A 23,169-nucleotide genomic window follows, 5' to 3' on the forward strand; every position below is an offset into this window, starting at 1 on the left:
ATAGGGGACGGTCTTCTTTACCCACAGGTTCCCAGGTACAAAAGTTCATGCGGACAGCAGAGAATGCTACTCGTCATTACTTAACGACAGTCCATATGAAAAGAATACACGACCACTAAGACTTTAATGAACTCTCGCGAAATCTCGTCTGTCACGCTTCTTGTTTAAAGGGTGATTTATATCTTTACGCTTCGCCGAATCGACTCGAATAATCCCGTCCAAAAAATAACCACGTCTTTTTGTAAGCCATATTTTGTCAAGGGGAAGTTACTCTCGCTTTGGTCAGCTCAACCAATCAACACTTTGTCACGTGATCTCAGAAGTGAGACGAGTAAATTTGTTCGGTGTAACAAAATCCAAAAAGTAATTAAAAAGACGCTATCCAGCGATTTAGCGATTTCTGACCGTATCACAGCAAGCGTTTTGCTCATTATTCATATTCACCAGACAGATTGAACGCCATGGAATGCATTTGTAGACAGCTAAAGAAGTCGGAGCTTTTTAGCTCTACCCCTGACCCGAGCCCCAGCTTTGAGGGGGTCAAAGGTGAGCGCGTGGACAATGAAGAAGCCTGACCGGTGGTCAGCACGGGCTGGTCGTGAGACGGTCACGCGTCACGTGAAGCCCTTCTAATGGCCGCATCCATTATCTCCGACAGAATTTTAATTGAAAAAAATCAAGGTTTTGTATCGGTCGTTTGTGGGGATTTATTTTCTGATTGCAATTATCACCGGAGACATCAAGACTTGTTGAAGATTTGTTGAAGACGTGTTGAAGACCTGTTGAGGTCCCAAGTGCATCATAGTATCATTTTTTCAAAAGCATCCTTAGATTGTCCAGGAAATTGTATGAATCCTGATGAAAAGTTTTAAACTAAACTGGTGGACAAGAGAAAGTGTTTACATTTGACCAAAAATATAACTTACGTTGCGGAATTGTTCCCCGAAATACTGCATACATATGGTCTAAAACACGGTATTATACCCTGGATACATCACCACTGCATAACCATTACCTCGTCATTTCTGTTTTACCACCACTAACAAGGGTGCAACATTCACTTTCCCGGCAGTTTAGGCGGTGGTTCGACTGACGCCAATACCTATTTCATTCGAACCCACACTGTGTTCATTTTTAACAGAAAAACTGAATAAATATCCAATTCTTTGTATGGAGATGTAGACTGAAGTTTGGAAAATCGCAATCTGTAGTTATTACGTGGTTATTATTGCATGGTCTTAATTGTGCGCCTGTAATTTTACAGCTTAAATTACCATTATATATTAGAAAACTTTGTGCCAGATTCTCCTTGAAGCGGCCAGGTACAAAACAAAACAAAATTCCGTAAAAAGTCCTGCGATATTTTCTGAAATCCCTTTTAGCAAACCGAATGATCTTTGAAATGGAAACAACAGTCATTCTACCCTTTCATCTTGTACATGGACATGTTGCTGTTTGTTGTGAATGCCGTGAATGTTTCACGAATACCTGGTGTCGACGTCGTCACCCTTCTATTTATCCAGTAGACTATGTTTATAACGAACTGACGGATATAACGAAATGGCGGATATAACCAAATGACGGATATAACGAAATGACGGATATAACGAACGTTTTTTTCGGTCTCGACCACTTGCTGTGTATTTTCGATGAACTGGGTGTAACGAACTACGGTTATAACGAACTAAAATTATTGGTCTCTTTGGGTTCGTTATAATCGTAGTATATTGTACATCATGTTACAATAGTCCCGTTTTCTCTGTTTCAGTCAATAATCACCCGTGAAGATCCGGGTTAGAATTAATCTTCAGTAACCCAAAATTGTCGTCAAAGGCTCGCTGACTTGGTTGAGACATGTCAACATATCCCAATTGCGAAGATCGATGCTCATGGTGTTGATCACTGGATTGTCTGGTCCAGATTCGATTTTTTACAGAACGCCGCCATATAGCTGGAATATTGCTGGGTGCGGCATAAAACTAAACTCACTCACTCACTTGAGCGGACAATCGAGACACATGACTTTATGGGAGTGGCGCTTTATATTTTCACACATACCGCTCCCACCCCGAGGTAATTTCGTACTTCCTTCTTTGATATGTTTCAATAATCGTGAAACTCGAAACATAAATAGGGATGGGTACATGCCAAGAGGTGCTGTTAACTTTCATGTTTCTTAAAAACGAGAGAAATGGTCAGCTTAATTAGTCCGATATAGTTGCAGGCCTCACAGCCGAGACTTTTGACCACTCTTTCGCACTGCAACCAATTAACGGATACAGCCAGAAGACTTAGACTTAGTCTCTGAATGTACATACGTTTGATAGAAACAAACAATTCCTTTTAAATTGAAACGGCGCCCCAGTGAGATGGGAGATTCTGAACCTGAGGAAATATAGACTTGCTTCATTTAAGGCTTTAACATAATGTTCAGCGACTTTGAGACGGACTACCAGATGACCCCGTTGTGTGTCCACATCGATACTCATATGGCGATACCACATGGCCGTTAATCCTATGTCTGTGATGAATGAAAACGGAATAAGAAATTCATTTATGAAATTCAAATGAAAAACTGCCACTACATTGGTTTCATGCCAAGACGAACAGAGTTCCTCTGATGATCCCCAACAGTGCCTACCCATTAAGATCCGGGTTAGAATTGATCTTCAGTAACCCATGCTTGTCGTAAGAGGCGATTAACGGGATCGGGTGGTCAGGATCGCTGACTTGGCTGACACATGTCATCGTATCCCAGTTCCGTAGATCGATGCTCATGCTGTTGATCACTGGTTTGTCTGGTCCGGACTCGATTATTTACAGACCACCACCATATAGCTGGAATATTGCTGAGTGCGGCGTAAAACTAAACTCACTCACTCACCCTACAGTATCTGAGTATACCCGATTGTGTTCGTCAGAAGTGTCTGGATCGAATCCGTTGTTCCGACAGTACCTGGAGTGTCGACAGTGGCTGGTGTGTCCAGACAGTTTTTAATTTGTCAGTCGTACACTGTCCTCTCAGGACACATACTGGGTGGTACATGTACTATTTAGCTGAGGATTACCCTATAAAGTGCTTCCATTTGTCTTATGTCATCTGATTGTGCCATGTCGGAATGCTTGTAACTTTAATTGACTTCATCCACTAATGACGAAACTAAACTGTAGGTAAATTCCACCCCATGTAGGAATCTAGTGACTGAAATTCCTCACATTCACTTCGTGTCATCGTCAGATAGTGCATATTGTACACTTCCTGCTTGGCTCGTTAAAAAGTTGCGGGGCGGTGGGGTAGCCTTGTGGTTAAAGCGTTGGCTCGTCACGCCGAAGACCCGGGTTCGATTCCCCACATGGGTACAATGTGTTAAGCCCATTTCTGGTTTCCCCCGCCGTGATACTGCTGGAATATTGCTAAAAGTGGCGTAAAACCAAACTCACTCACTCACTAAAAATGTTACGATAGTGTGTAATGTACCCCATTCGATCCATCGAGGTTCAGAATGTAGTGAACTCCAGGCTTACGCTGAGTCAGTATTTCATAATATCATAAAACTAATATGTCAAATAATTTCAAAAGGAAGGTACAATAAAGATTGTACAACACGCTTTTTAGGGATAGGATAACGATATAAGCGTTTTATTCTACTCTGAGAGGTCGCAGGTTCATAGTACAAATCTGTTTTCGTAATCGGTTACAAATATGTTTAACGGTAAATATTCTAATACACATAGCATTATATTATTGATTGTTTTTAGAATGATCAGTTGATAGCATAATCAAAATAAACTGTTGTCGAGAGGGAAATGAGTAGTTTTAATGACGGGGTTTCATTTATAGTGATGCCATTAAATGATTTATGCATTTTTACCCCCCTAGAGTATATGTGAACTTAAGAAAACGACAGTTCCAAATGTTTACTTATTTTGGTCTTCAAGAAAATTAAACCCATCTTCAATCACATTTAAACGACATAGTTCACAAGTTCTCATTGTAAAACTGTTTCTGATGTTTCTGTGTTGCCTATTTTAGTCATAAGGCCTTGGGAGCTGCATCTAGGTTGTGCTAAGGCTATTGTAAATCTAAAAACTGAAGAACAGTGTTCCCGGAAAATGTATCTCGTAAAAGTTTGCAATAATTGCTATTTTCTTATAGCATTTTAAATAGATAGCCAAAAGTCTTTGGCATAAAGATGGTAGGAACGAATCTGGATTATTATATTTTGTCAAACACAACCACAGCTATATAAAATACATAAATAAATATATGAATTACACTTTATGACAAGTTACGAATTTCATGTTTTTCATTGCATAACATCAATAATAGCATTCTTGTATTATTCTGTCAGCATGTATTTCAAACCTTGAAGCATTCGTTTACTGATATCTAGCCTCTCAAATGACAATATTTCACAAGAAAGAAATTGTTAAATTATTTTAACGAAATTGAACAAAATAGAGCCTGACATTAGACTTGCTAGGTTAGTCCAGTAGCTTTCCCGAAAGCTCTTCTCGAAGTAACTGAGCACATCCCATAAATTCCATCATTTAAACACTGCTGATATGAAGATTGACAATAAATGCGACGTTTACAGCGGTATCAAGTAACTTTTGATTTGGATTTTCAGTGTTGATCGTCAATAGATCCGGAGTAGCTTCGGAATTCAAATAATAATTCTCAAAACTGATTTCAGGTTTGTACATTCAAGATCAATTATAGTCTAAAGGCTACTATAACATCGTGGTTAATGCGTTCGCTCAGCACGCGAAAGGCCCGGGTTCGATTCCCCGCCTGGTACAACGTGTTAGATCTATTTCTTGTGCGACACCCCAGGGTTCGGCTGGAATATTGTTAACTGCGTCACAAAACATTATTTACTGACTGTCTTAATTAATGCGAAGCTATACTTTGTGTGCCGTTTCCATTCTAGATCTTACACCGTTGTAACCAGACGCCTTATGTCTCCAACTGTCACATGTCTTTAGGAGGTGACTTCCGGGGCCTATTCAAAGAGCTGCTTACTCTCCCATCGATTCATAGATTGTTGTGACGTTACTGCGTTTTCCTAACTTGCGGTTAAAACACTGGTGTCGTGTGGTGACGTATTCGGGTCACGTGGTACTTTAAGTCTTCCGTGTTTTACGTATCGCTCGATGGCATTCTTTATTTGAAAGATTGATTGCCATAATAAAATGTTTGTCGGCAAAATGAACAGGTTTTGAATGACTTGGATCAAAATCGCAACCACTGCCAATTAACGAGAGTAGATCTCCTTTAGATGCATAACTTAACAAGCTCTGGAAAAGATCAAAACACTCGCTAACAGAACAGCAGACAGTACTAATTCCCTAGATATAAAGGGATGTCAAGTGGTAATTTTAACCCGGTATGTTTATCGACTAGTACATTCTGTGACGGCAAAATGCATAACATTGACTGGAAGTAATTAAACCCCGCGACACCAACAAACAGAGAACACTGCCTTCACGTAATGTTATGCGCGCGCACACTGGAGTAGGCTTTGCTACGCAAAATCAGCCATTTTAATTGGGTTGACACCCACTTGGATAAACAAGGGCGCGCTATCAATCACGTGACGGCTCATTTAGGACCCGGCTGTAACGTCACGCGAGCATGGCGATGAAAGATATTGCTGGTCACGTGTGACGAGTTAATTGCCATTAATGGTCGGGATTGACCACATTTTCAAATCCCCTGGGTGTCATTATTCTCAAAATAACAAAGTGTAGCAATTTAAGAAGTCAATTTGTGTCTGTAATATGGTAACGTAAATGAAAGCCATCTAGTTTCGCCCCTTAAAAATGCCAATATCAAACTAAATGCATACGGTAATTTCTGTGATTTTACTAACAAAACAATTCAGTTAATGATAGCGTGACCTTTGAGCTGTAGCAAATAAGAATTGTTAACATTCTTTCGCTATTCAACATCAGTATTCATTTACATGAAACCCATTTCTTAGTTACTGTTAAATAGACAGACAGGTAAACCGGTATGTTTCGTTATTAGAGCATATACACAGGGGCAGTTGGGTAGCCTATTGGTTAAGGCGTTCGCTCGTCACGCTTAAGACCCGGGTTCGATTACCCACATGGGTACAATGTGTGAAGCCCATTTCTGGTGCCCCCCGCCGTAATATTGCTGGAATATTGCTTAAAGCGTAAAACCAAACTCACTCACTCACTCACTTAAAGAGCATATGCAGTCAAACACCCTTGTGTCGAAGTCGGAGGGACCTACGTCAATACTTCGAGTTATCCGAGGTTTGAGCCAATCGCAAAATGATGACTAAATAAGGAATACGCACTGACCAATGAAAAGCTTCCACTTCGAGACAACCGGAAGTTCGACACAGCGTTGTTTGATTGTACGTAAGGACCACGACATCAGTTCAGTAGATAGAGTGTATGTCCAAAGAGCAGGGAGGAGGTGTTTCGACACCCTGGGCGCGTCATTCCAAAATACGTGGATGGTTGTTACCGTATCGTGCGGCGTTAGGGTACGATAATCCACAAAGTAACAGGTCATGCTGTATAAATATTATTATTACCCACTCTTCATATTAGTCGACACTTATAGAGTGACCTCGTGATCATCAACCCATCCTTGTCTCCTGTCTTGAAGATGCGGGTTACATTTGTCTTCAGCAACCCATGCTATATCGTCTTTAAAGTCTTCTCACCTGAAGATCCGATATATACCTGCTCAGCAGCCAATGCTTGAGGACACAAGCAACTTACGGGATCGGATGGCCAGGGCCCCGTTCCTCAAAGCGATCGTAGCGCAAAGTTGATCATAACTCCCATACTTTAACATAGACTCACGACTGTTGTAGCGCTACGATCGCTTTGAGGAACGGGGCCCAGGGCCCTTATTCTCGAAACGTTCGTAGCTCTAAGAATTCTTAACTTTGATCGTAGCCAATGTGTTAAGAATGGGCTTAAGAAGTTCGTACGGATACGAACGTTTCGAGAATAGCTAGCCAGGTCGTCCCCGAGCCGCACTGTTTTCCCTTCCACCTAGACTAACAACTAGTCTCTGAAATGAACATATTTTACTGAAAAAAGTTCATAGTAAAAAATATAATATAATGAAAAGGATCCCTGAGACTTTCTTCATTTTCAGAGACTAAACAACTCTGCAGAGGGATAATTTCTTGGAATTTCACAACATGTACAAAGGTTCTTATCACCCATTACTGCTTTAATTGTGTGTGACAGGAATATGAGCTGAGGAAATCTAGACTTGCCACATTTTCTAGACTTGAGTGGGCTTTCTTGGGTATATTTGCTTCAGGGTCTGTACGACAGACTACCTTCCATCTAGCCCTCTCTGCAAATGTAAAGCCATAAATGAGGCAAGTCTACATTTCCATCCTACTGGTGCTCCTTTTAACTTGTAAATGATTTGTTTCTACCAAAAATATATAAATTTATATTCAGAGACTAAGCGTTTGTCTAGATCGGGCTCAGCGACACGGTTCATGTATGTCATTGTAACACAAATGATGATGTTTAAGCTGTCAATCACTGGATTGTGTTGTCCAGATCCTATTTTGTACAGAAAGCTGTCATATAACTGATAAATATACGGATTAAACAAACCAAACAAATCTGAAACGCGTGGAGCTGGTAACCTGTTCTTCCCCGGAATCCAAACAGTGATATTTTAATGTGACATACAGAGACGTAATCTTCCTTTCTGCCCAGTCTTAGTCGTCTCACAGTCCCTGAACCAGTTTATTTTCCCTACTGCCTAGCCCTCCCTGCAATGCTAAAACCCTAAATAAAGCAAGTCTAGATTATCTGAATTTCCCACCTGACTTGGGCTCCTTTTCAATTTAAATTGTTTTATTTGTTACTATCAAAATTATATATATTCAGAGACTAAGCGTAAATCTAACAGAGAAGCCCCGTTAATCTGGTCACCTGTCTTACTGATGATCATTCCCGAGGACACATACACGTACACAAAGTTAACCTACTTTGTCACCACGATTAGCTTATCCGGATATTAGATTATCCGGTTGTGCTATACCAGCGTCCGGATTAACGGGGTTTGGATGTAATTGTTGAAGATCATTCGCGATGCCATCTGTCAGCGTGTTGACGTCAGGGTCAAAGTGAGCGCTATCGGTCCCATCTCCCCGGTGCTGCCACCCTCCCGCAACCGTTTCACCCCCAAGTGCGTACACGCACGTGCATGCCATTAATAAGTACGCAGAACTAATTAGCGCGGAATGACACTGATATGTTTCGCATGCACAAATAGGCTGTATCTCTACGCTCGTGAGAGGGTGGCGAGATTACGTGTGATTTAGGACGATTAATTGCTTTCGTTTCGTCAGTGAATCTTTTATTACAGATTTAGTATAAGTGAGATGGTTCTAGTCAGTCCTTAAACTGCATTATATTCCTTTCCACCCAGTTCTCCCTGCAATACTAAATCCCTAAATGAAGCAAATCCAGATTTCCTCAGTCTGAATGTACCTTCTCATTGTGGTTTCTTTTAAATTTAAACCGAATTGTTTATTTCTATCAAACTTATATATATTCATTTGTCTAAAATGGTTCCAGCATCGTCCGACGTGGCCATGACCACAGATTCATCACCACCAACAACGCCTCCATTTTTTTAATATAGTTTCGCGAATGAAGTAATGTTCGATGTTTGGTGTTTAATAAACACAATCAGGGAAACTTATATTGTTTGACTGGCATTGTATGTCAGTCTGTATCTAAGTTTTAACGATCTCTTCTATCACAGCTAATTTCTGGTCCAGGTTGCCGGATTGATAGGACATGGGGGTATTCTGGTAAAACAAAACCTATAATAAATAGGTAAAAGTTCTATGTCTCCTTATGAACTCGTAAAAGGATGAGAATGTGCTTTTTTTTTTGTTTTTTTTAGTTTTACGCCGCTATATTCCAGCTCTGTGGCGGCGCTGCTTTAGAGCCGAGGAGGAGATGCTAGGGTTGGGGTATGTATATAAAGCGTGTTCTGTCGACTGAAGAAAACTACTAGTTACATCATCATCAGCAGCAGCAGCAGCAGCACAGATCTATTGATACCAATTCACCCTTCTGTTTTCCAAGCTCATCAGACATTCAGCCTATCGTCCAAGCACCAGTGGATTGTGTTTTTTGTGAAGTATAGCAATATTTTACAGCCGCTTCATTCATTAATGTATTTTACAACACAGTATTTTTAGGCATTTGATCAGTTTTGTATTCTACTTTCAATGTGAACTTGTCGCTTTTCATTATTTCAAGATATTGGTGTATGAAAACATATTATTTATAATAGTTCATGAGTAGTTTCTTCCAGCCATGTACCTCTTGCAAGATTCCGTCATGTCAGTGGGTTTTATACAAAACAATTGTTTAAATGTCCAGTCACGCCATGTTTAGTGGGAAATGGGGCAGAGACTTGTCGGTATGTGAGTCGGTGAGTTTGTTTTTACACCGCTTTGAACAGCATGTCAGTTTCATCACGGGGTATTTGCTTAGTGCGGGAGGACATCCCGGAGTGAGCAGCTCTCAGACGTTGACCATTGTGATCTTGGTGCACGTGTCAACAATCTCATCTAAGAGATTTAACTAAGTTGTAAGTTTGCAAAACGCCTGAAAAGGTGGCTCATTATGTTCTGCGTACATGAAATAACGGTGGTGTCGCTCTGATGGAATAAACCTGACAATATTGGCCCCTCATTGCCTGGACTTGTAGGAACATTGTTTGCTGTGTAGTTCACCTGAGGTCATTCTTGTTTATATCGATGGGTGTGGCAGATTCTCTACTACGTTAGGATACATATTTGATCCCAGATATTTAGTAACCTTGTCCATTGTCAAGGTGTAAATGGGCCCAGTTGCTGGAACGCCTTTAAAGGCCAAAGGCCAGTCAGTCTTGGATGGACATCACGCAAGAAACAAAATATTTTACGTTCGCTTCATGAAATGACACCATTAAAATGAATCGCACACATGTTGATACACCGCCATCACCTCACTGAACCGTACTTGCCAACTCTCACGTCTTTGGCTTGAGACTCATGCTCTTATTATCCATGTCACGCTCTAACGACCAAACTGATAAATCTCACGCCAAACTGGGTTCATCATTTTGACCACATTTTAATCACAAACTAGGTGTGAATATATCGTTTTCAGTGAAGGCATTTGCAATTGTGCGTTGGCTTCAGAGGGGATTCGCCACCTGAACCCCCACCAGGTTCCATCCTGCACCCGGCGGGTGCCTGCGGTCCTTGGTCCCTTGCATCTCAAGCTCTGTCCTCTTTTGGGGTTCTGTTGAACTACAGGTGCGTCATAAAAAGAAAAGAAACGAGCAGACCAGTATGGGGATTGGGTGGCCATAGTACACTGGTGGCGCTGGCCTTTGCTCATACTGTCAAATGTGGGTTGATCAACACTCACTGTCACGCCAGGTGTATCTGTTGCAGGAGTTTAGATATTTGATGTGTCCTCGTTAGAGTCTAATGCCCACCACCAGCACACACGTAACACACAACGATTACACATACGTACACACACAACACATACGTACACACACAACTCTTAAACACAACAAGGGTTACAGTCTTTGGAGTATATCACATTAAGGCCTTAAATATCTTTAGAATCATTTAACCCAATACAATTATTTTGATGTACACAGAGAGAGAGAGAGAGAGAGAGAGACAGACAGACAGACAGACAGACAGACAGAGAGAGAGAGAGAGAGAGAGAGAGAGAGAGAGAGAGAGAGCGGGATATGCATGTACACTACAGTGTCGGTACTCAGTCTACAGTTATGTGCATGTTGTAACACATTCCATAGGGGTTCTTATAAAAATAAACTACTCGTCAAAGAAAGTATACGCTTAAAAATTACAAACATCATCAACACGTTACACGACGTCATCAAAACGTTACATAGACTGAAAGACTATGTCCAGAACACACCCATGATTCCAATATGAAATACATCACCACGAAAATCCATCCTCCAAATGTCGGGGCTATCATTTACAGAAATGATGGTCCTGGAGATACACTGGACGCGAGAATCCATTTCGTTTTGATTACATTTTTATCAAACCATTATTAAGCATAGACCGGCGTACAGGGTTTCAACGAAACTTACATATTTTCCATAGCATCTTATACACCTACAAAATACATTTAGAACCCCAGCTTACACTCACATCTAGTAAGAGATGTTATATACACGCTGCTGTAAAACAAATACTCCAGAAAAATGAAAATAGTCAATTTATAAAATGTTACAAAGTCGGGTCTAATTATTCCACACTCTCTGGGATAATATATCAATCACTACAACATCTTCATATCTTCATATTTTTATTTATTTTTATCATAAGTTTTCAAAAGAATGTAAAATTCGACAATATCATTATCCCGAAAGGAAAATAGGAGAATATAGTGCTGTTCTGTGTGTGCTAATTTTTTCAGGGTGACTTGTGATAGCTTAAATGAAAGGTAAGACATTGTACTTTATTGCAAATGGTCCACAATCTACACATGGTATTGACACCAGCCTTCCATGATTTGACCCCAAGTTCAAGGCTGTCTGGTGTGTTTCGGCTCGTAACGTCCGGTGACCATTGTTTACAGTGGATACAGCAAAATTGACATGGTCGATCCAGGCTCATATTTTGCCGGTTAAGTGACAAGTGGCAGGTTGGTCAGCATGCAACAGGAGAACAGCCTACGACCGATGTTAATTATGATGTACTGGCATGTCACTGTAGATAGCAAAGAAGGAAAATAATTGTGGTCCGAGGCCTGATATGCGGGCTGGCGACGCGAATGTACAAAGGGAGACAACTCCTTGTTACCTGTTGATGAACCTGGGAAGTCGGACGCACGGGAATTCTGAGAAAGATGCATGGAGTGTGTATCGTGTTGGTTTTCACAACACTGTTCAGGGTGCCAGACGTTATGTGACGACGTTCACTCTTTAACTCACTGTGCTAACAATACATACACACACAATGAAACTTACGACATATTGGCTATCGATCGAATACCCTTCACCTATAAATAGATCTTCGCTGCTCGAGTACGTTTCAGCCTGTGTTGCAATACCCCAAGTTTTGCATATACAGAGTTGGGGCACGGTGCTTTAATACAAAGAATAAGCATGTATAAGAAACATATCATACAAAAAATCCCGCAATGAGATCAATTGTCCACTACTGTTTTATTCAATCATGTTCAGGCGTCATCAGATCGCCTACCTGTCCCTAAACCTGTATATATTAGGCGGATAGGAGTGACAATTTCAAACGTTTGTGCAATCGGAATTGGTCTGAAGGGGGAAGGTATATAAGACCATTTACACGACATTACTAATCATTGACGGTGAATAACAGTCATAACAGCCTCAGCATTATCTCACCAGAAACATGGCAATGGCAGCTGCCCCTTCGGGGGCTATAAGGTAAAATATTCACAGAGGACAAGCTGATGTTAACATACTTACACTGTGGCTTAACTTTGTAGGACTTACAAAAACATTTGTACACTCTCCCACATGTTCGTTACACGCTGACAATTCAAGTCATAACGAACCCGTGTTGTAGTGGAATTGAGAAACATCTACACTTTGATTTCAAGTCGAACTTTTCAAGTTCAGCTGTTGCATTGATTCTTGTATTGATTAATTCGATTGATCATTTGTATCTGCACTGGGCAGAATTACACGTGTACGGTGATTTGATTGGTAGACTTACTCCAGGATGGTTTTGGATTAGGGATACTTTTTATACTAGAGACTACATGTCAGCTTTAATCTCATTTATGTATCCAGTATAGGTTTTATCGGTAAAGGCAGGTGCAACTAGAAGGTCATTTCAGTCCCAGGCTGAATATATACAAGCTATTATCACTAAATAGGGGTACTTTAATATTTATTTACAGGCTGACGTAGTTTATCTGAAACTGTGTAAAATAATATTCATTCAATCACTGAAATCTGTGTGGGAATCCAGTCTTCATTTTCAAAAAGGAGTTCTTTTCAGTCTGCTAATTAAGCAGTAGTTTCTGTATTTCTGTTCAAAGTAACAGAAAGTGCTATGTTGTTATTGAGGTTGTTACAGGTTAAGGCGCTTGTTCGTCATGCCGAAGGGGCGGGTTAGATTCCCCACATGGGTACAATGTGTGAAGCACATTTCTGGTGTCCCCCGCCGTGATATTGCTGGAATATTGTGTAAATCTCACGCACTCACTCACTAAAATATAATTCTATTTTTCAGTCAAGTATGCAGAAGCGAACTTGAAAACAATGGTTACTGCGTCATCAATGACGTCGTCAGTCACACAGACTGTGATGAACTTATCAGCCAATACAAAAGCTGGCTGAACACATTTGAAGACCACGATTGGCCAAACCACCGACGCTCTATAATATATCAATATCGGATTGGTCACTTTGGTGCCACGTGGTCTGCTAGGTTAAAGGTGAAACCAGTGTTTTCTTCTTTGTGGAAGACAGACAAGTTGTTAACCAGCTTTGATAGCGTGGCTATCTCACGTCCTCCGGAAGAAACTGACAAGGTGTTTGATAATGGTCAGAACTGGTTCCACATAGATCAGAAGGCGTCACGCGAGGGCCTCCACTGTTACCAGGGGGCGCTATATTTAGAAGAATCTACAGAAAATGACTTTTGTTTCCGGGCTCTGAAGGATTCGCACAAATATCACAATTCTTTCTTTGATCATTACAAGCCAGCTCGAGCAAAAAGCCTAAAGAGTGAATTCTACAAATTAACCACGAACCAGGTTAGTTGGTTCAGAAAAAAGAAGTGCAAAGAAGTAAAAGTGGCAGTTCCAAAAGGAGGCATGGTGTTGTGGGACTCTAGACTTATCCATGACAACGTCCCACCAGTGGCCAACAGACCAAATGCAGATAGGTGGCGCTTCGTAGTTTTCGTTTCCATGACACCTGCCATCTGGGCAGCCCCAAGGGACATAGCACTGAAGCGGAGGGCATACAGTGACATGTTGATGACCAACCACTGGCCATCACAATCTCTCGAAATTGTGCAAAGTTTAAGAGAACCGTCACACAGTGGGAAACCCATGGACTGCATCGATAACATGCCGGAAGTAGCCCAAACAGAGGAAGCGATGCGATTGGCTGGAGTGTTGGACTATGATTTTGAAAATGGAAAATCAAATGGCCCCAAATTGACACCTGTCTGGAACCCGCCCCGTGATTAAAGAGTAGAAATGTCTTGTGTTACAAATAGGATTGGAAGTAAATGGTAAGAGGAAATGATATCAGTCTGATAGGATGTATGTGAATATTCTCTAGAAGCTCATCAAAACTGGAAAATCTGTTATTTTGGAAAACATACAATACAATCATCTTGTTCAGAAACCCACAAAATTGAATGGTAGTTTGACGCAAAATTAGAAATAATACCGATATATCTCCGACATTTAGGAATGTAATGAGTGTAACCAGGCAGTAAAGTTTGGTTCGAAACACAGAACATGATTTGTCATTAGGTTCCACATTCTCACTCATGTGATATTCCCAATAAATTATTTTTACATTATTTGTTTAGTTTCTTTCGTAATTATGTTTTAATTATTTACTTTGTGTGTGGCTTCCGATCGAGTCACCTCGGGAGACAAAACATGTTTCATCTGGCCAGAATTCCGACACAGAAGGCATTGATTCCAAGGAATGTATTTATTCAAGTCATGCCATTTCACAGTAGGTCACTAGTCTTCAAAGGCATCTTGATAATTCGTCAGTGTCGTTTGATAGCTGTGGATGGATTGACAGTTGTTGACAAGAAATTCAAAGTTGTGACATGCAAATTAAGTTGTTTTATTCCTGTTTATCGCTGCACTCAGCACCACTGAGTTCGTAGCACTATGCCATTCAGACAGACAGACAGACATATTTATTCAGTAATGTGGGCCTAACGGCCTATAATACAATTGAAAGATACAATATTTTACAATGCCACGTGATATTTCAGGTATAATATTTAAACAATTATTAATACATTTATTATGCTTTGTTCACACTGAGGCATAGCATTCAGCTGTGGCAAGTACTTTTGCCGAATTTCATTATATTTTGTACATTGCATAAAAACATGGTATTCATCTTCAATCGCTCCAAGATTACAATTTTTACAGATACAACTAGTTATACCACTGTCTTTATTTCTCCTGTAAGTAACAGTTCTAAAATTATGTAGGGATATTCTAAATTTACAAACTGCTCTTAGAAGAGACTTATCATTCAGTTGTAAAATATAACATTCAGGCTCCAAAACTGCTTTCAGCTTACAGTATTGCGTTAAATAGTGCGAGTCACAAATAGTATCATGCCAGGTTTGTTTGTACATGTCAATTAATCTTTCTCTAAATTTTAGTGTAAACATATTTGCATCACCAACATTTTGTAATATCCACACAAATAAGAAACCTGTTCTAAACAAGATTGTTCTAATGTTTGACACCCAATTACATTTTCCATTTTCATCTAAATTTTTAAGTAATACATAACATTGATATGGATAACGATTTAAATTTCATTTGCAACAACTTAATCCAATACTTAAAGGTCACATGCAACGTAAAACACAACTTTGCAGATTCTAATACCTTTCGGTATGGACTTACCGAAACAAAGCGTCAAAAATGCAAATTCAACTTATAAAGTTGAAAAATAACGCGATGAAAAAAAACGCGCGAAATCGGAGTTCAAACGTTTCACTAATTTTCCCCAGACTTTTCTGGGGAATACGGGTTTCAACAGCTGGCTGCGCTCATAGCACGTGCGCAGTGAAATAGGTTCGCGCAACTTGGAAGCGGGCTGTCTGGTGAATACTCTGTGAAGGCTTTGGTGTGAGCTAGTTTCATAATGTTTTGTTGATATCTCACAGGCGCGAGCTTTTTGTATGTTATGACAGTAAATAAACTGTTTATATAATTTCATTTGTCTATTTCACCACACGTTCTTCTTACCGAGTCACTTTCTCAGTTCGATACTTAAAAGCAATGTCATTATTTAGAGTTGACACGATTTCTAACTGTGATATAGATATGTCGCTGTCACAGACAAAACTCAATGTCTTGTTTTATTGACACCTGTGTGTCTGCCTGCCTGTCTGCTAATGACAATATTCAATACACAACTTCGATCACTGACCACATGCAATTTGAACTTAACACCAATCAGGCTATACACCATAAACAAAACGCATTGATTTATGGCCCGAGTTCGGTCTCTGTCACATTATGTAATTACACAGACAGGCAGGTGTGATACTTGAACACATGACATGTTATGATGTCTGTTGATTGCAAAATGTTATACACAAAAAATGAGCATGTATTTACAAAACCCAACTTTCTATATATACACACACAATGACCCGTGAAGGCGGCATCTGCTAAAGAACCAGCCGTTACACTTGAGTGCACACCCACCCGCTCTGACTGGGTTCGGTATCCCGGCTGCTTCGTTTCGAGGGAGGTAAACCCAAGTACAAAATATTGCACTTTTGATTTGCGATTATACGCTTATAATTTTGTTTATTTGTTTTTTCATAATCAGCAATGCATATTATATGTCATGAAGAAGTGATAAATGTGTTTTAATTATGTTTGATTTTTTGGTTGCATGTGACCTTTAATGCATTGTATTTTAGTTAATATAAACATATCATACCTACTAGTCTCACCAAGTATAGCCTTGTTGGATGCAAACTTTCCCACCCTTAAATACCGTTTAAAGTATGTAGTTTGCACTTGCTCTATTTCATGATGATAATTACTGCCCCAAATTTCACTTGCGTATAATAAAACAGGAGCAATTTTCGTATCAAATATTTCGCAGGCTGTAGTAAATGAGACAAATCTATTCTTACTAAATAAATGAAATACAGGGAACATTGCTTTAGATGGCTGTGCAGCAAGAGTCTTACAAGCGTTTGACCATAAGAGCCTTGAGGAGAATATTAACCCTATGTACCTATATGTACTTATAGTAAATAACACTTTTTAGCTGTTTATCACCAAAGTATCATTTCTCATTTCTCCGCAATATACCTAAATACTATTTATTTTTTTCTTCTGTATTCACCTAAAGACTCCATTTTCTACAAACACCATCTAGTACATTCAGTTATCTCTGTAAACCTGCTACTGTAAATGAAAACATTGTAACATCATCTGCAAACAATAGCATCATTATATCTTCAATAGTTTGGCTTATAAATATTCCATGATCACATTTATTATAATATCAATTACAAGTTCATTTATAAAAAATATGAATAGCACAGGGCTTAAGACACAACCTTGGCGAACACCACGTGAAGTTTCAAACTGTTGTGTGATGCCCTCTTCAGATTTTATACAAGCTTTAACTGATGAAAACATACTCTTCAATATTGTATACATTTTACAATGACAAGCTTTTGTAACTAACATATATAGCATTTTTTCCTAATAATGTAATCAAAGGCTTTTCTAAAATCGACGAATGCCACGTAAAATCTACCCCCTTTTTTACAAAGATATTTGCTGCACAACGACTGTAGGACAAAAATATTGTCTACCGTAGAATAATCCGGAATTCTTATGAAACAAGGAATTAGAATTCAGTGTAACCATAGTTGTTTGTGGTATATCGTTTCACTTTCACACGTGGAAATTCGGATCGACTGAAAAGTAGGTCATTGTCTGAATATGTCACATGCAACCAAAAAATCAAATATAATTAAAACACAATTATCACTTATTCATGACATATAATATACATTGCTGATTATGAAAAAACATATAAACAAAATTATAAGCGTACAATCGCAAATCAAAAGTGCAATATTGTGTACTTGGGTTCACTTCACTCGAAACGAAGCACCCGGGATACCGAACCCAGGCAGAGCGGGTGGGTGTGCATTCAAGTGTAACGAGGATTTCATTGGCTGGTTCATTAGCAGATGCACTCACGGCTCATTGTGTGTGTGTGTGTATATATAGAGATGTTGTTTTTTGTAAATACATTTTGCAATCAACAGACATCATAACATGTCATGTGTACAAGTATCACACTTGCCTGTCTGTGTAATTACATAATGTGACAGAGACCGAACTCGGGCCATAAATCAATGCGTTTTGTTTATGGTGTATAGCCTGATAGGTGTTAAGTTCAAATTGCATGTGGTCAGTGATCGAAGTTGTGTATTGAATATTGTCATTAGCAGACAGGCAGGCAGACACACAGGTGTCAATAAATAAGACGTTGAGTTTTGTCTGTGACAACGACATATCTATATCACAGTTAGAAATTCTGTCAACGCTAAATAATGACATTGCTTTTAAGTATCGAACTGAGAAAGTGACTCGGTAAGAAGAACGTGTGGTGAAATAGACAAATGAAATCATATAAACAGTCAAACAATAATCTACTGTCATAACATAAAAGGCTCGCGCCTGTGAAATATCAACAAAACATTAGAAAAATAGCTCACATCAAAGCCTTCACCGCAAGCGAAGGTTATCCGTCTTGAAATGTCGAACGCCTCACTGGTTGACACAAAGCTGAGTAGATCTAGATCCTAACAAGGTTCTTTTATGTAATGAGTAGATTATTTACTATTTGTTTTGATTAGACTACTCCTGCTCACTCACTTATATTAAATCCGGACATCCCGCTTCCAAGCTGCGCGAACCTAATTCACTGCGCATGCGCTATGAGCGCAGCCCAGCGCAGCGCAGCCCAGCTGTTCAAACCACTTTTCACCTCAAGCGCTTGGGTGAATTTAGTGAATCGTTTGAACTCGTTCGCGGGGGGTGGGGGTGGGGTTCATCCATGATTTGTATCTGTAAGTCCATACCGAAAGCTATCAGAATCTGCAAAGTTGTGTTTTACGTTGCATGTGACCTTCAATGAGACTTATGTTTCGGTTTGAAAAGCGGCGGAAAACCCTACTCACTCACTCACTCATCAGAGGCTATTGCGCAGCTAGATAAAGATGTTGAACATACCTGGTTATGCGAACTTTACTATGAACGGCGGAGTTTCACATGCTGGCAATTGATAGGTAGTACGAGATGGTTCATTTTGACATACTGAATGGCGGACTACACAATATATCAGACACCACATGCACCCAAAACACGCGCTCTTCATCCGCCACAAGCTGAACTATTGCTGAGTGTGGCGTTAAACAATAAACATACATACACCGCATGCACACACACGTATAAACACACACGCACCCACGCACACATACCCACACAGAGACACAGTCACACACACTTCACTTTACTTGACAAGCTGTGTTAGCCCGAGGTGTGTATGTAAACCACAGCGTCGGTCCATACGCAGCTGAGCAGATCACTACTGACATGTCAGGCATCAGTAAGTTGCATTATTCGGGGTTCTTATAAACATGTACTACTCTTTAAAAAAAGTATACATTTAAAAATTGGGTTTCAAAATTACAAACGTCATCCAAATGTTAAAAGACTGAAAACAGTCACTGAAAGACAATGTCCAAAACATAGTCATGATTCCCGTATGAAATACATCACCTCGAAAGGCAATCCTCTACATCTCCTGGCTGACATTCACAGAAATCATAATTCTGGAGATACGGTTGATCCGAGAGACCATTTCGTTTTTGGTTACATTACTGTCATAGACCGGTGTACAGCTCTTAACCGAAAGATATATTTTCATTGAATCTTATTCACTTACGTAATACATTTAAAATCCCACACGCACATCCAGTAACAAATTATATTTATTCACTCCTGTAAAACAAATACTCCAGAAAAATGGGGAAAATGCCCAATCACTACATCATTTTCATAGGTTTATTAAAACTATGCTTCAAAATATTTTTACACAAACAACAATTATGAAGTAAAATCATTATCCGAAAACTGGACTCTGGAGTCGATTGGGGCGGTGGGGTAGCACTGTGGTTGAAGCGGGTTTGATTCCCCACATGGGTTCACCGTGTAAAGTCCATTTCTGGTGTCCCCCGCCGTGCTATTTCTGGAATATTGCCAAAAGCGGCGTAAAACTAAACACACTCCCTCCTTCTGGAGTCGATTACTGAATGTACAAAGGGAGACAACTCCATGTTACCTGTTAATATATCCGGGAAGTCAGAGGAATGGGAATTCTGAGGAACATGCATGGCGTCTCTATCGTGTTGGTTTTCATAGCACTGTTTGCTGACTATTGCTGAGTGCGGCGTAAGAGTGTGGCGTAAAAAACTAAACTTACTCACTCACTGTTCTAACAATATACCTGGACCACACACAAGGAAACTTACGACATATCGGCTATCGATCGATTACCCTTTACCTATAAATAGATCTTAGCTGCTCGAGTACGTTTCAGCCTGTGTTGCAATACCCCAAGTTTTGCATATGCTGTGTTGGGGCACGGCGCTTTTATGCAAAGAATAAGAATGTATATCAAACTTAGCATGCTAAAAAGAAACCCACAATGCATTGAAAGGGAAGGTATATAAGACCCAAAGGATGACAGTTATAATCATTGACGGTAAATAACAGTCATAACGACCTCAGCATTATCTCACCAGAACATGGCAATGGCAGCTGCCCCTTCGGGGGCTATAAGGTAAAATATTCACAGAGGACAAGCTGATGTTAACATACTTACACTGTGGCTTAACTTTGTAGGACTTACAAGAACACTCATGTTCGTTACACGCTGACAATTCAAGTCATAACGAGCCCGTGTTGTAGTGGAATTGAAAAACATCTACACTTTGATTTCGAATCGAACTTTTCAAGTTTAACTGTTGCATTGATTCTTGTATTAATTGTTCAATTGATCATTTGTATCTGCACTGGGCAGAATTACACGTGTACAGTGATGTGATTGGTAGACTTACTCCAGGATCGGTTTTGGATTAGGGATACTTTTTATACTAGAGACTATACGTCAGCTTTAATCTCATTTATGTATCCAGTATATGTTTTAACGGTAAAGGCAGGTGCAACTAGAAGGTCTTACAATCACAGACTGAATATATACAAGCTATTATCACTAAATAGGGGTAGTTTAATTTTTATTTACAGGCTGACGTAGTTTATCTGAAACTGTGTAAAGTCATATTCATTCAATCACTGAAATCTGTGTGGGAATCCAATCTTCATTTTCAAAAGGTGCTCTTCTCAATATGCTAATTAAGCAATAGTTTCTGTATTTGTGATTCAAAGTGTTATGTTGTTATTGAGGTTGTTACCGTTTGTAAGGCGTTTGTTCGTCACGCCGAAGGGGCGGGTTAGATTCCCCACATGGGTACAATGTGTGAAGCACATTTCTGATGTCTCCCGCCGTGATATTGCTGGAATATTGTGTAAAACTTAACTCACGCACTCACTCACTGAAATATAATTCTATTTTTTCTCTCCTTTTCAGTCAAGTATGCAGAAGCGAACTTGAAAACAATGGTTACTGCGTCATCAATGACGTCGTCAGTCACACAGACTGTGATGAACTTATCAGCCAATACAAAAGCTGGCTTGACACATTTGAAGACCACGATTGGCCAAACCACCGACGCTCTATAATATATCAATATCGGATTGGTCACTTTGGTGCCACGTGGTCTGCTAGGTTAAAGGTGAAACCAGTGTTTTCTTCTTTGTGGAAGACAGACAAGTTGTTAACCAGCTTTGATAGCGTGGCTATCTCACGTCCTCCGGAAGAAACTGACAAGGTGTTTGATAATGGTCAGAACTGGTTCCACATAGATCAGAAGGCGTCACGCGAGGGCCTCCACTGTTACCAGGGGGCGCTATATTTAGAAGAATCTACAGAAAATGACTTTTGTTTCCGGGCTCTGAAGGATTCGCACAAATATCACAATTCTTTCTTTGATCATTACAAGCCAGCTCGAGCAAAAAGCCTAAAGAGTGAATTCTACAAATTAACCACGAACCAGGTTAGTTGGTTCAGAAAAAAGAAGTGTAAAGAAGTAAAAGTGGCAGTTCCAAAAGGAGGCATGGTGTTGTGGGACTCTAGACTTATCCATGACAACGTCCCACCAGTGGCCAACAGACCAAATGCAGATAGGTGGCGCTTCGTAGTTTTCGTTTCCATGACACCTGCCATCTGGGCAGCCCCAAGGGACATAGCACTGAAGCGGAGGGCATACAGTGACATGTTGATGACCAACCACTGGCCATCACAATCTCTCGAAATTGTGCAAAGTTTAAGAGAACCGTCACACAGTGGGAAACCCATGGACTGCATCGATAACATGCCGGAAGTAGCCCAAACAGAGGAAGCGATGCGATTGGCTGGAGTGTTGGACTATGATTTTGAAAATGGCCAATCAAATGGCCCCAAATTGACACCTGTCTGGAACCCGCCCCGTGATTAAAGAGTATTAAATTACTAGTACATTTGTGACGTCATTCCATTGTCTGTTCGCTCCATTACTTTTCAGGAATGGAGCGATGTGTCCCAGTTTCAAAATGAAACCTTCATTTTGTCATTTTGAGATTTAATTTTGATAACAGACATATTCCCAATACTTTGAATGTAATTTAAGTAGGGTAATATCCTCGTAACTCTCCATTCCTTAAAAATAATGTGCCTCGGCCCCTCCGGGGCCTCGGCTCCATTATTTTTAAGAAATGGAGAGTTACTCGGACATTACCCTCTACGAAATGTCTTGTGTTACAAATAGGATTCGAAGTAAATGGTAAGAGGAAATGATATCGGTCTGATAGGATGTATGTGAATATTCTCTAGAAGCTCATCAAAACTGGAAAATCTGTTATTTTGGAAAACATACAATACAATCATCTTGTTCAGAAACCCACAAAATTGAATGGTAGTTTGACGCAAAATTAGAAAGAATACCGATATATCTCCGACATTTAGGAATGTAATGAGTGTAACCAGGCAGTAAAGTTTGGTTCGAAACACAGAACATGATTTGTCATTAGGTTCCACATTCTCACTCATGTGATATTCCCAATAAATTATTTTTATACAATATTTGTTTAGTTTCTTTCGTAATTATATTTCCATTATTTACTTTGTGTGAGGCTTCCGATCGAGTCACCTCGGGAGACAAAACATGTTTCATC

General features: G+C 39.9%; 2 protein-coding genes across 2 annotated transcripts; both read left to right on the plus strand.

Moving 5' to 3' along the window:
• The first annotated feature begins 12,376 nt into the window (after positions 1-12,376).
• LOC124257145 lies at positions 12,377-14,603 on the plus strand. The gene is made up of 2 exons (XM_046691140.1): positions 12,377-12,487; positions 13,302-14,603. The coding sequence occupies exons 1-2, from the start codon at positions 12,453-12,455 to the stop codon at positions 14,266-14,268; spliced, it is 1,002 nt and encodes a 333-aa protein (XP_046547096.1). The 5' UTR covers positions 12,377-12,452; the 3' UTR covers positions 14,269-14,603.
• A 5,986-nt stretch (positions 14,604-20,589) lies between these two features.
• On the plus strand, positions 20,590-23,075 carry LOC124257147. Its single transcript, XM_046691141.1, has 3 exons — positions 20,590-20,680; positions 21,488-22,460; positions 22,741-23,075. Exons 1-2 carry the CDS (start codon positions 20,646-20,648, stop codon positions 22,452-22,454), a joined length of 1,002 nt encoding a protein of 333 aa, XP_046547097.1. The 5' UTR covers positions 20,590-20,645; the 3' UTR covers positions 22,455-22,460; positions 22,741-23,075.
• Positions 23,076-23,169: the final 94 nt, after the last annotated feature.

This window comes from Haliotis rubra, unplaced genomic scaffold (assembly GCF_003918875.1).
Source record: "Haliotis rubra isolate DU_JTF1 unplaced genomic scaffold, ASM391887v1 Scf65, whole genome shotgun sequence".
NCBI lineage: Eukaryota > Metazoa > Mollusca > Gastropoda > Lepetellida > Haliotidae > Haliotis > Haliotis rubra.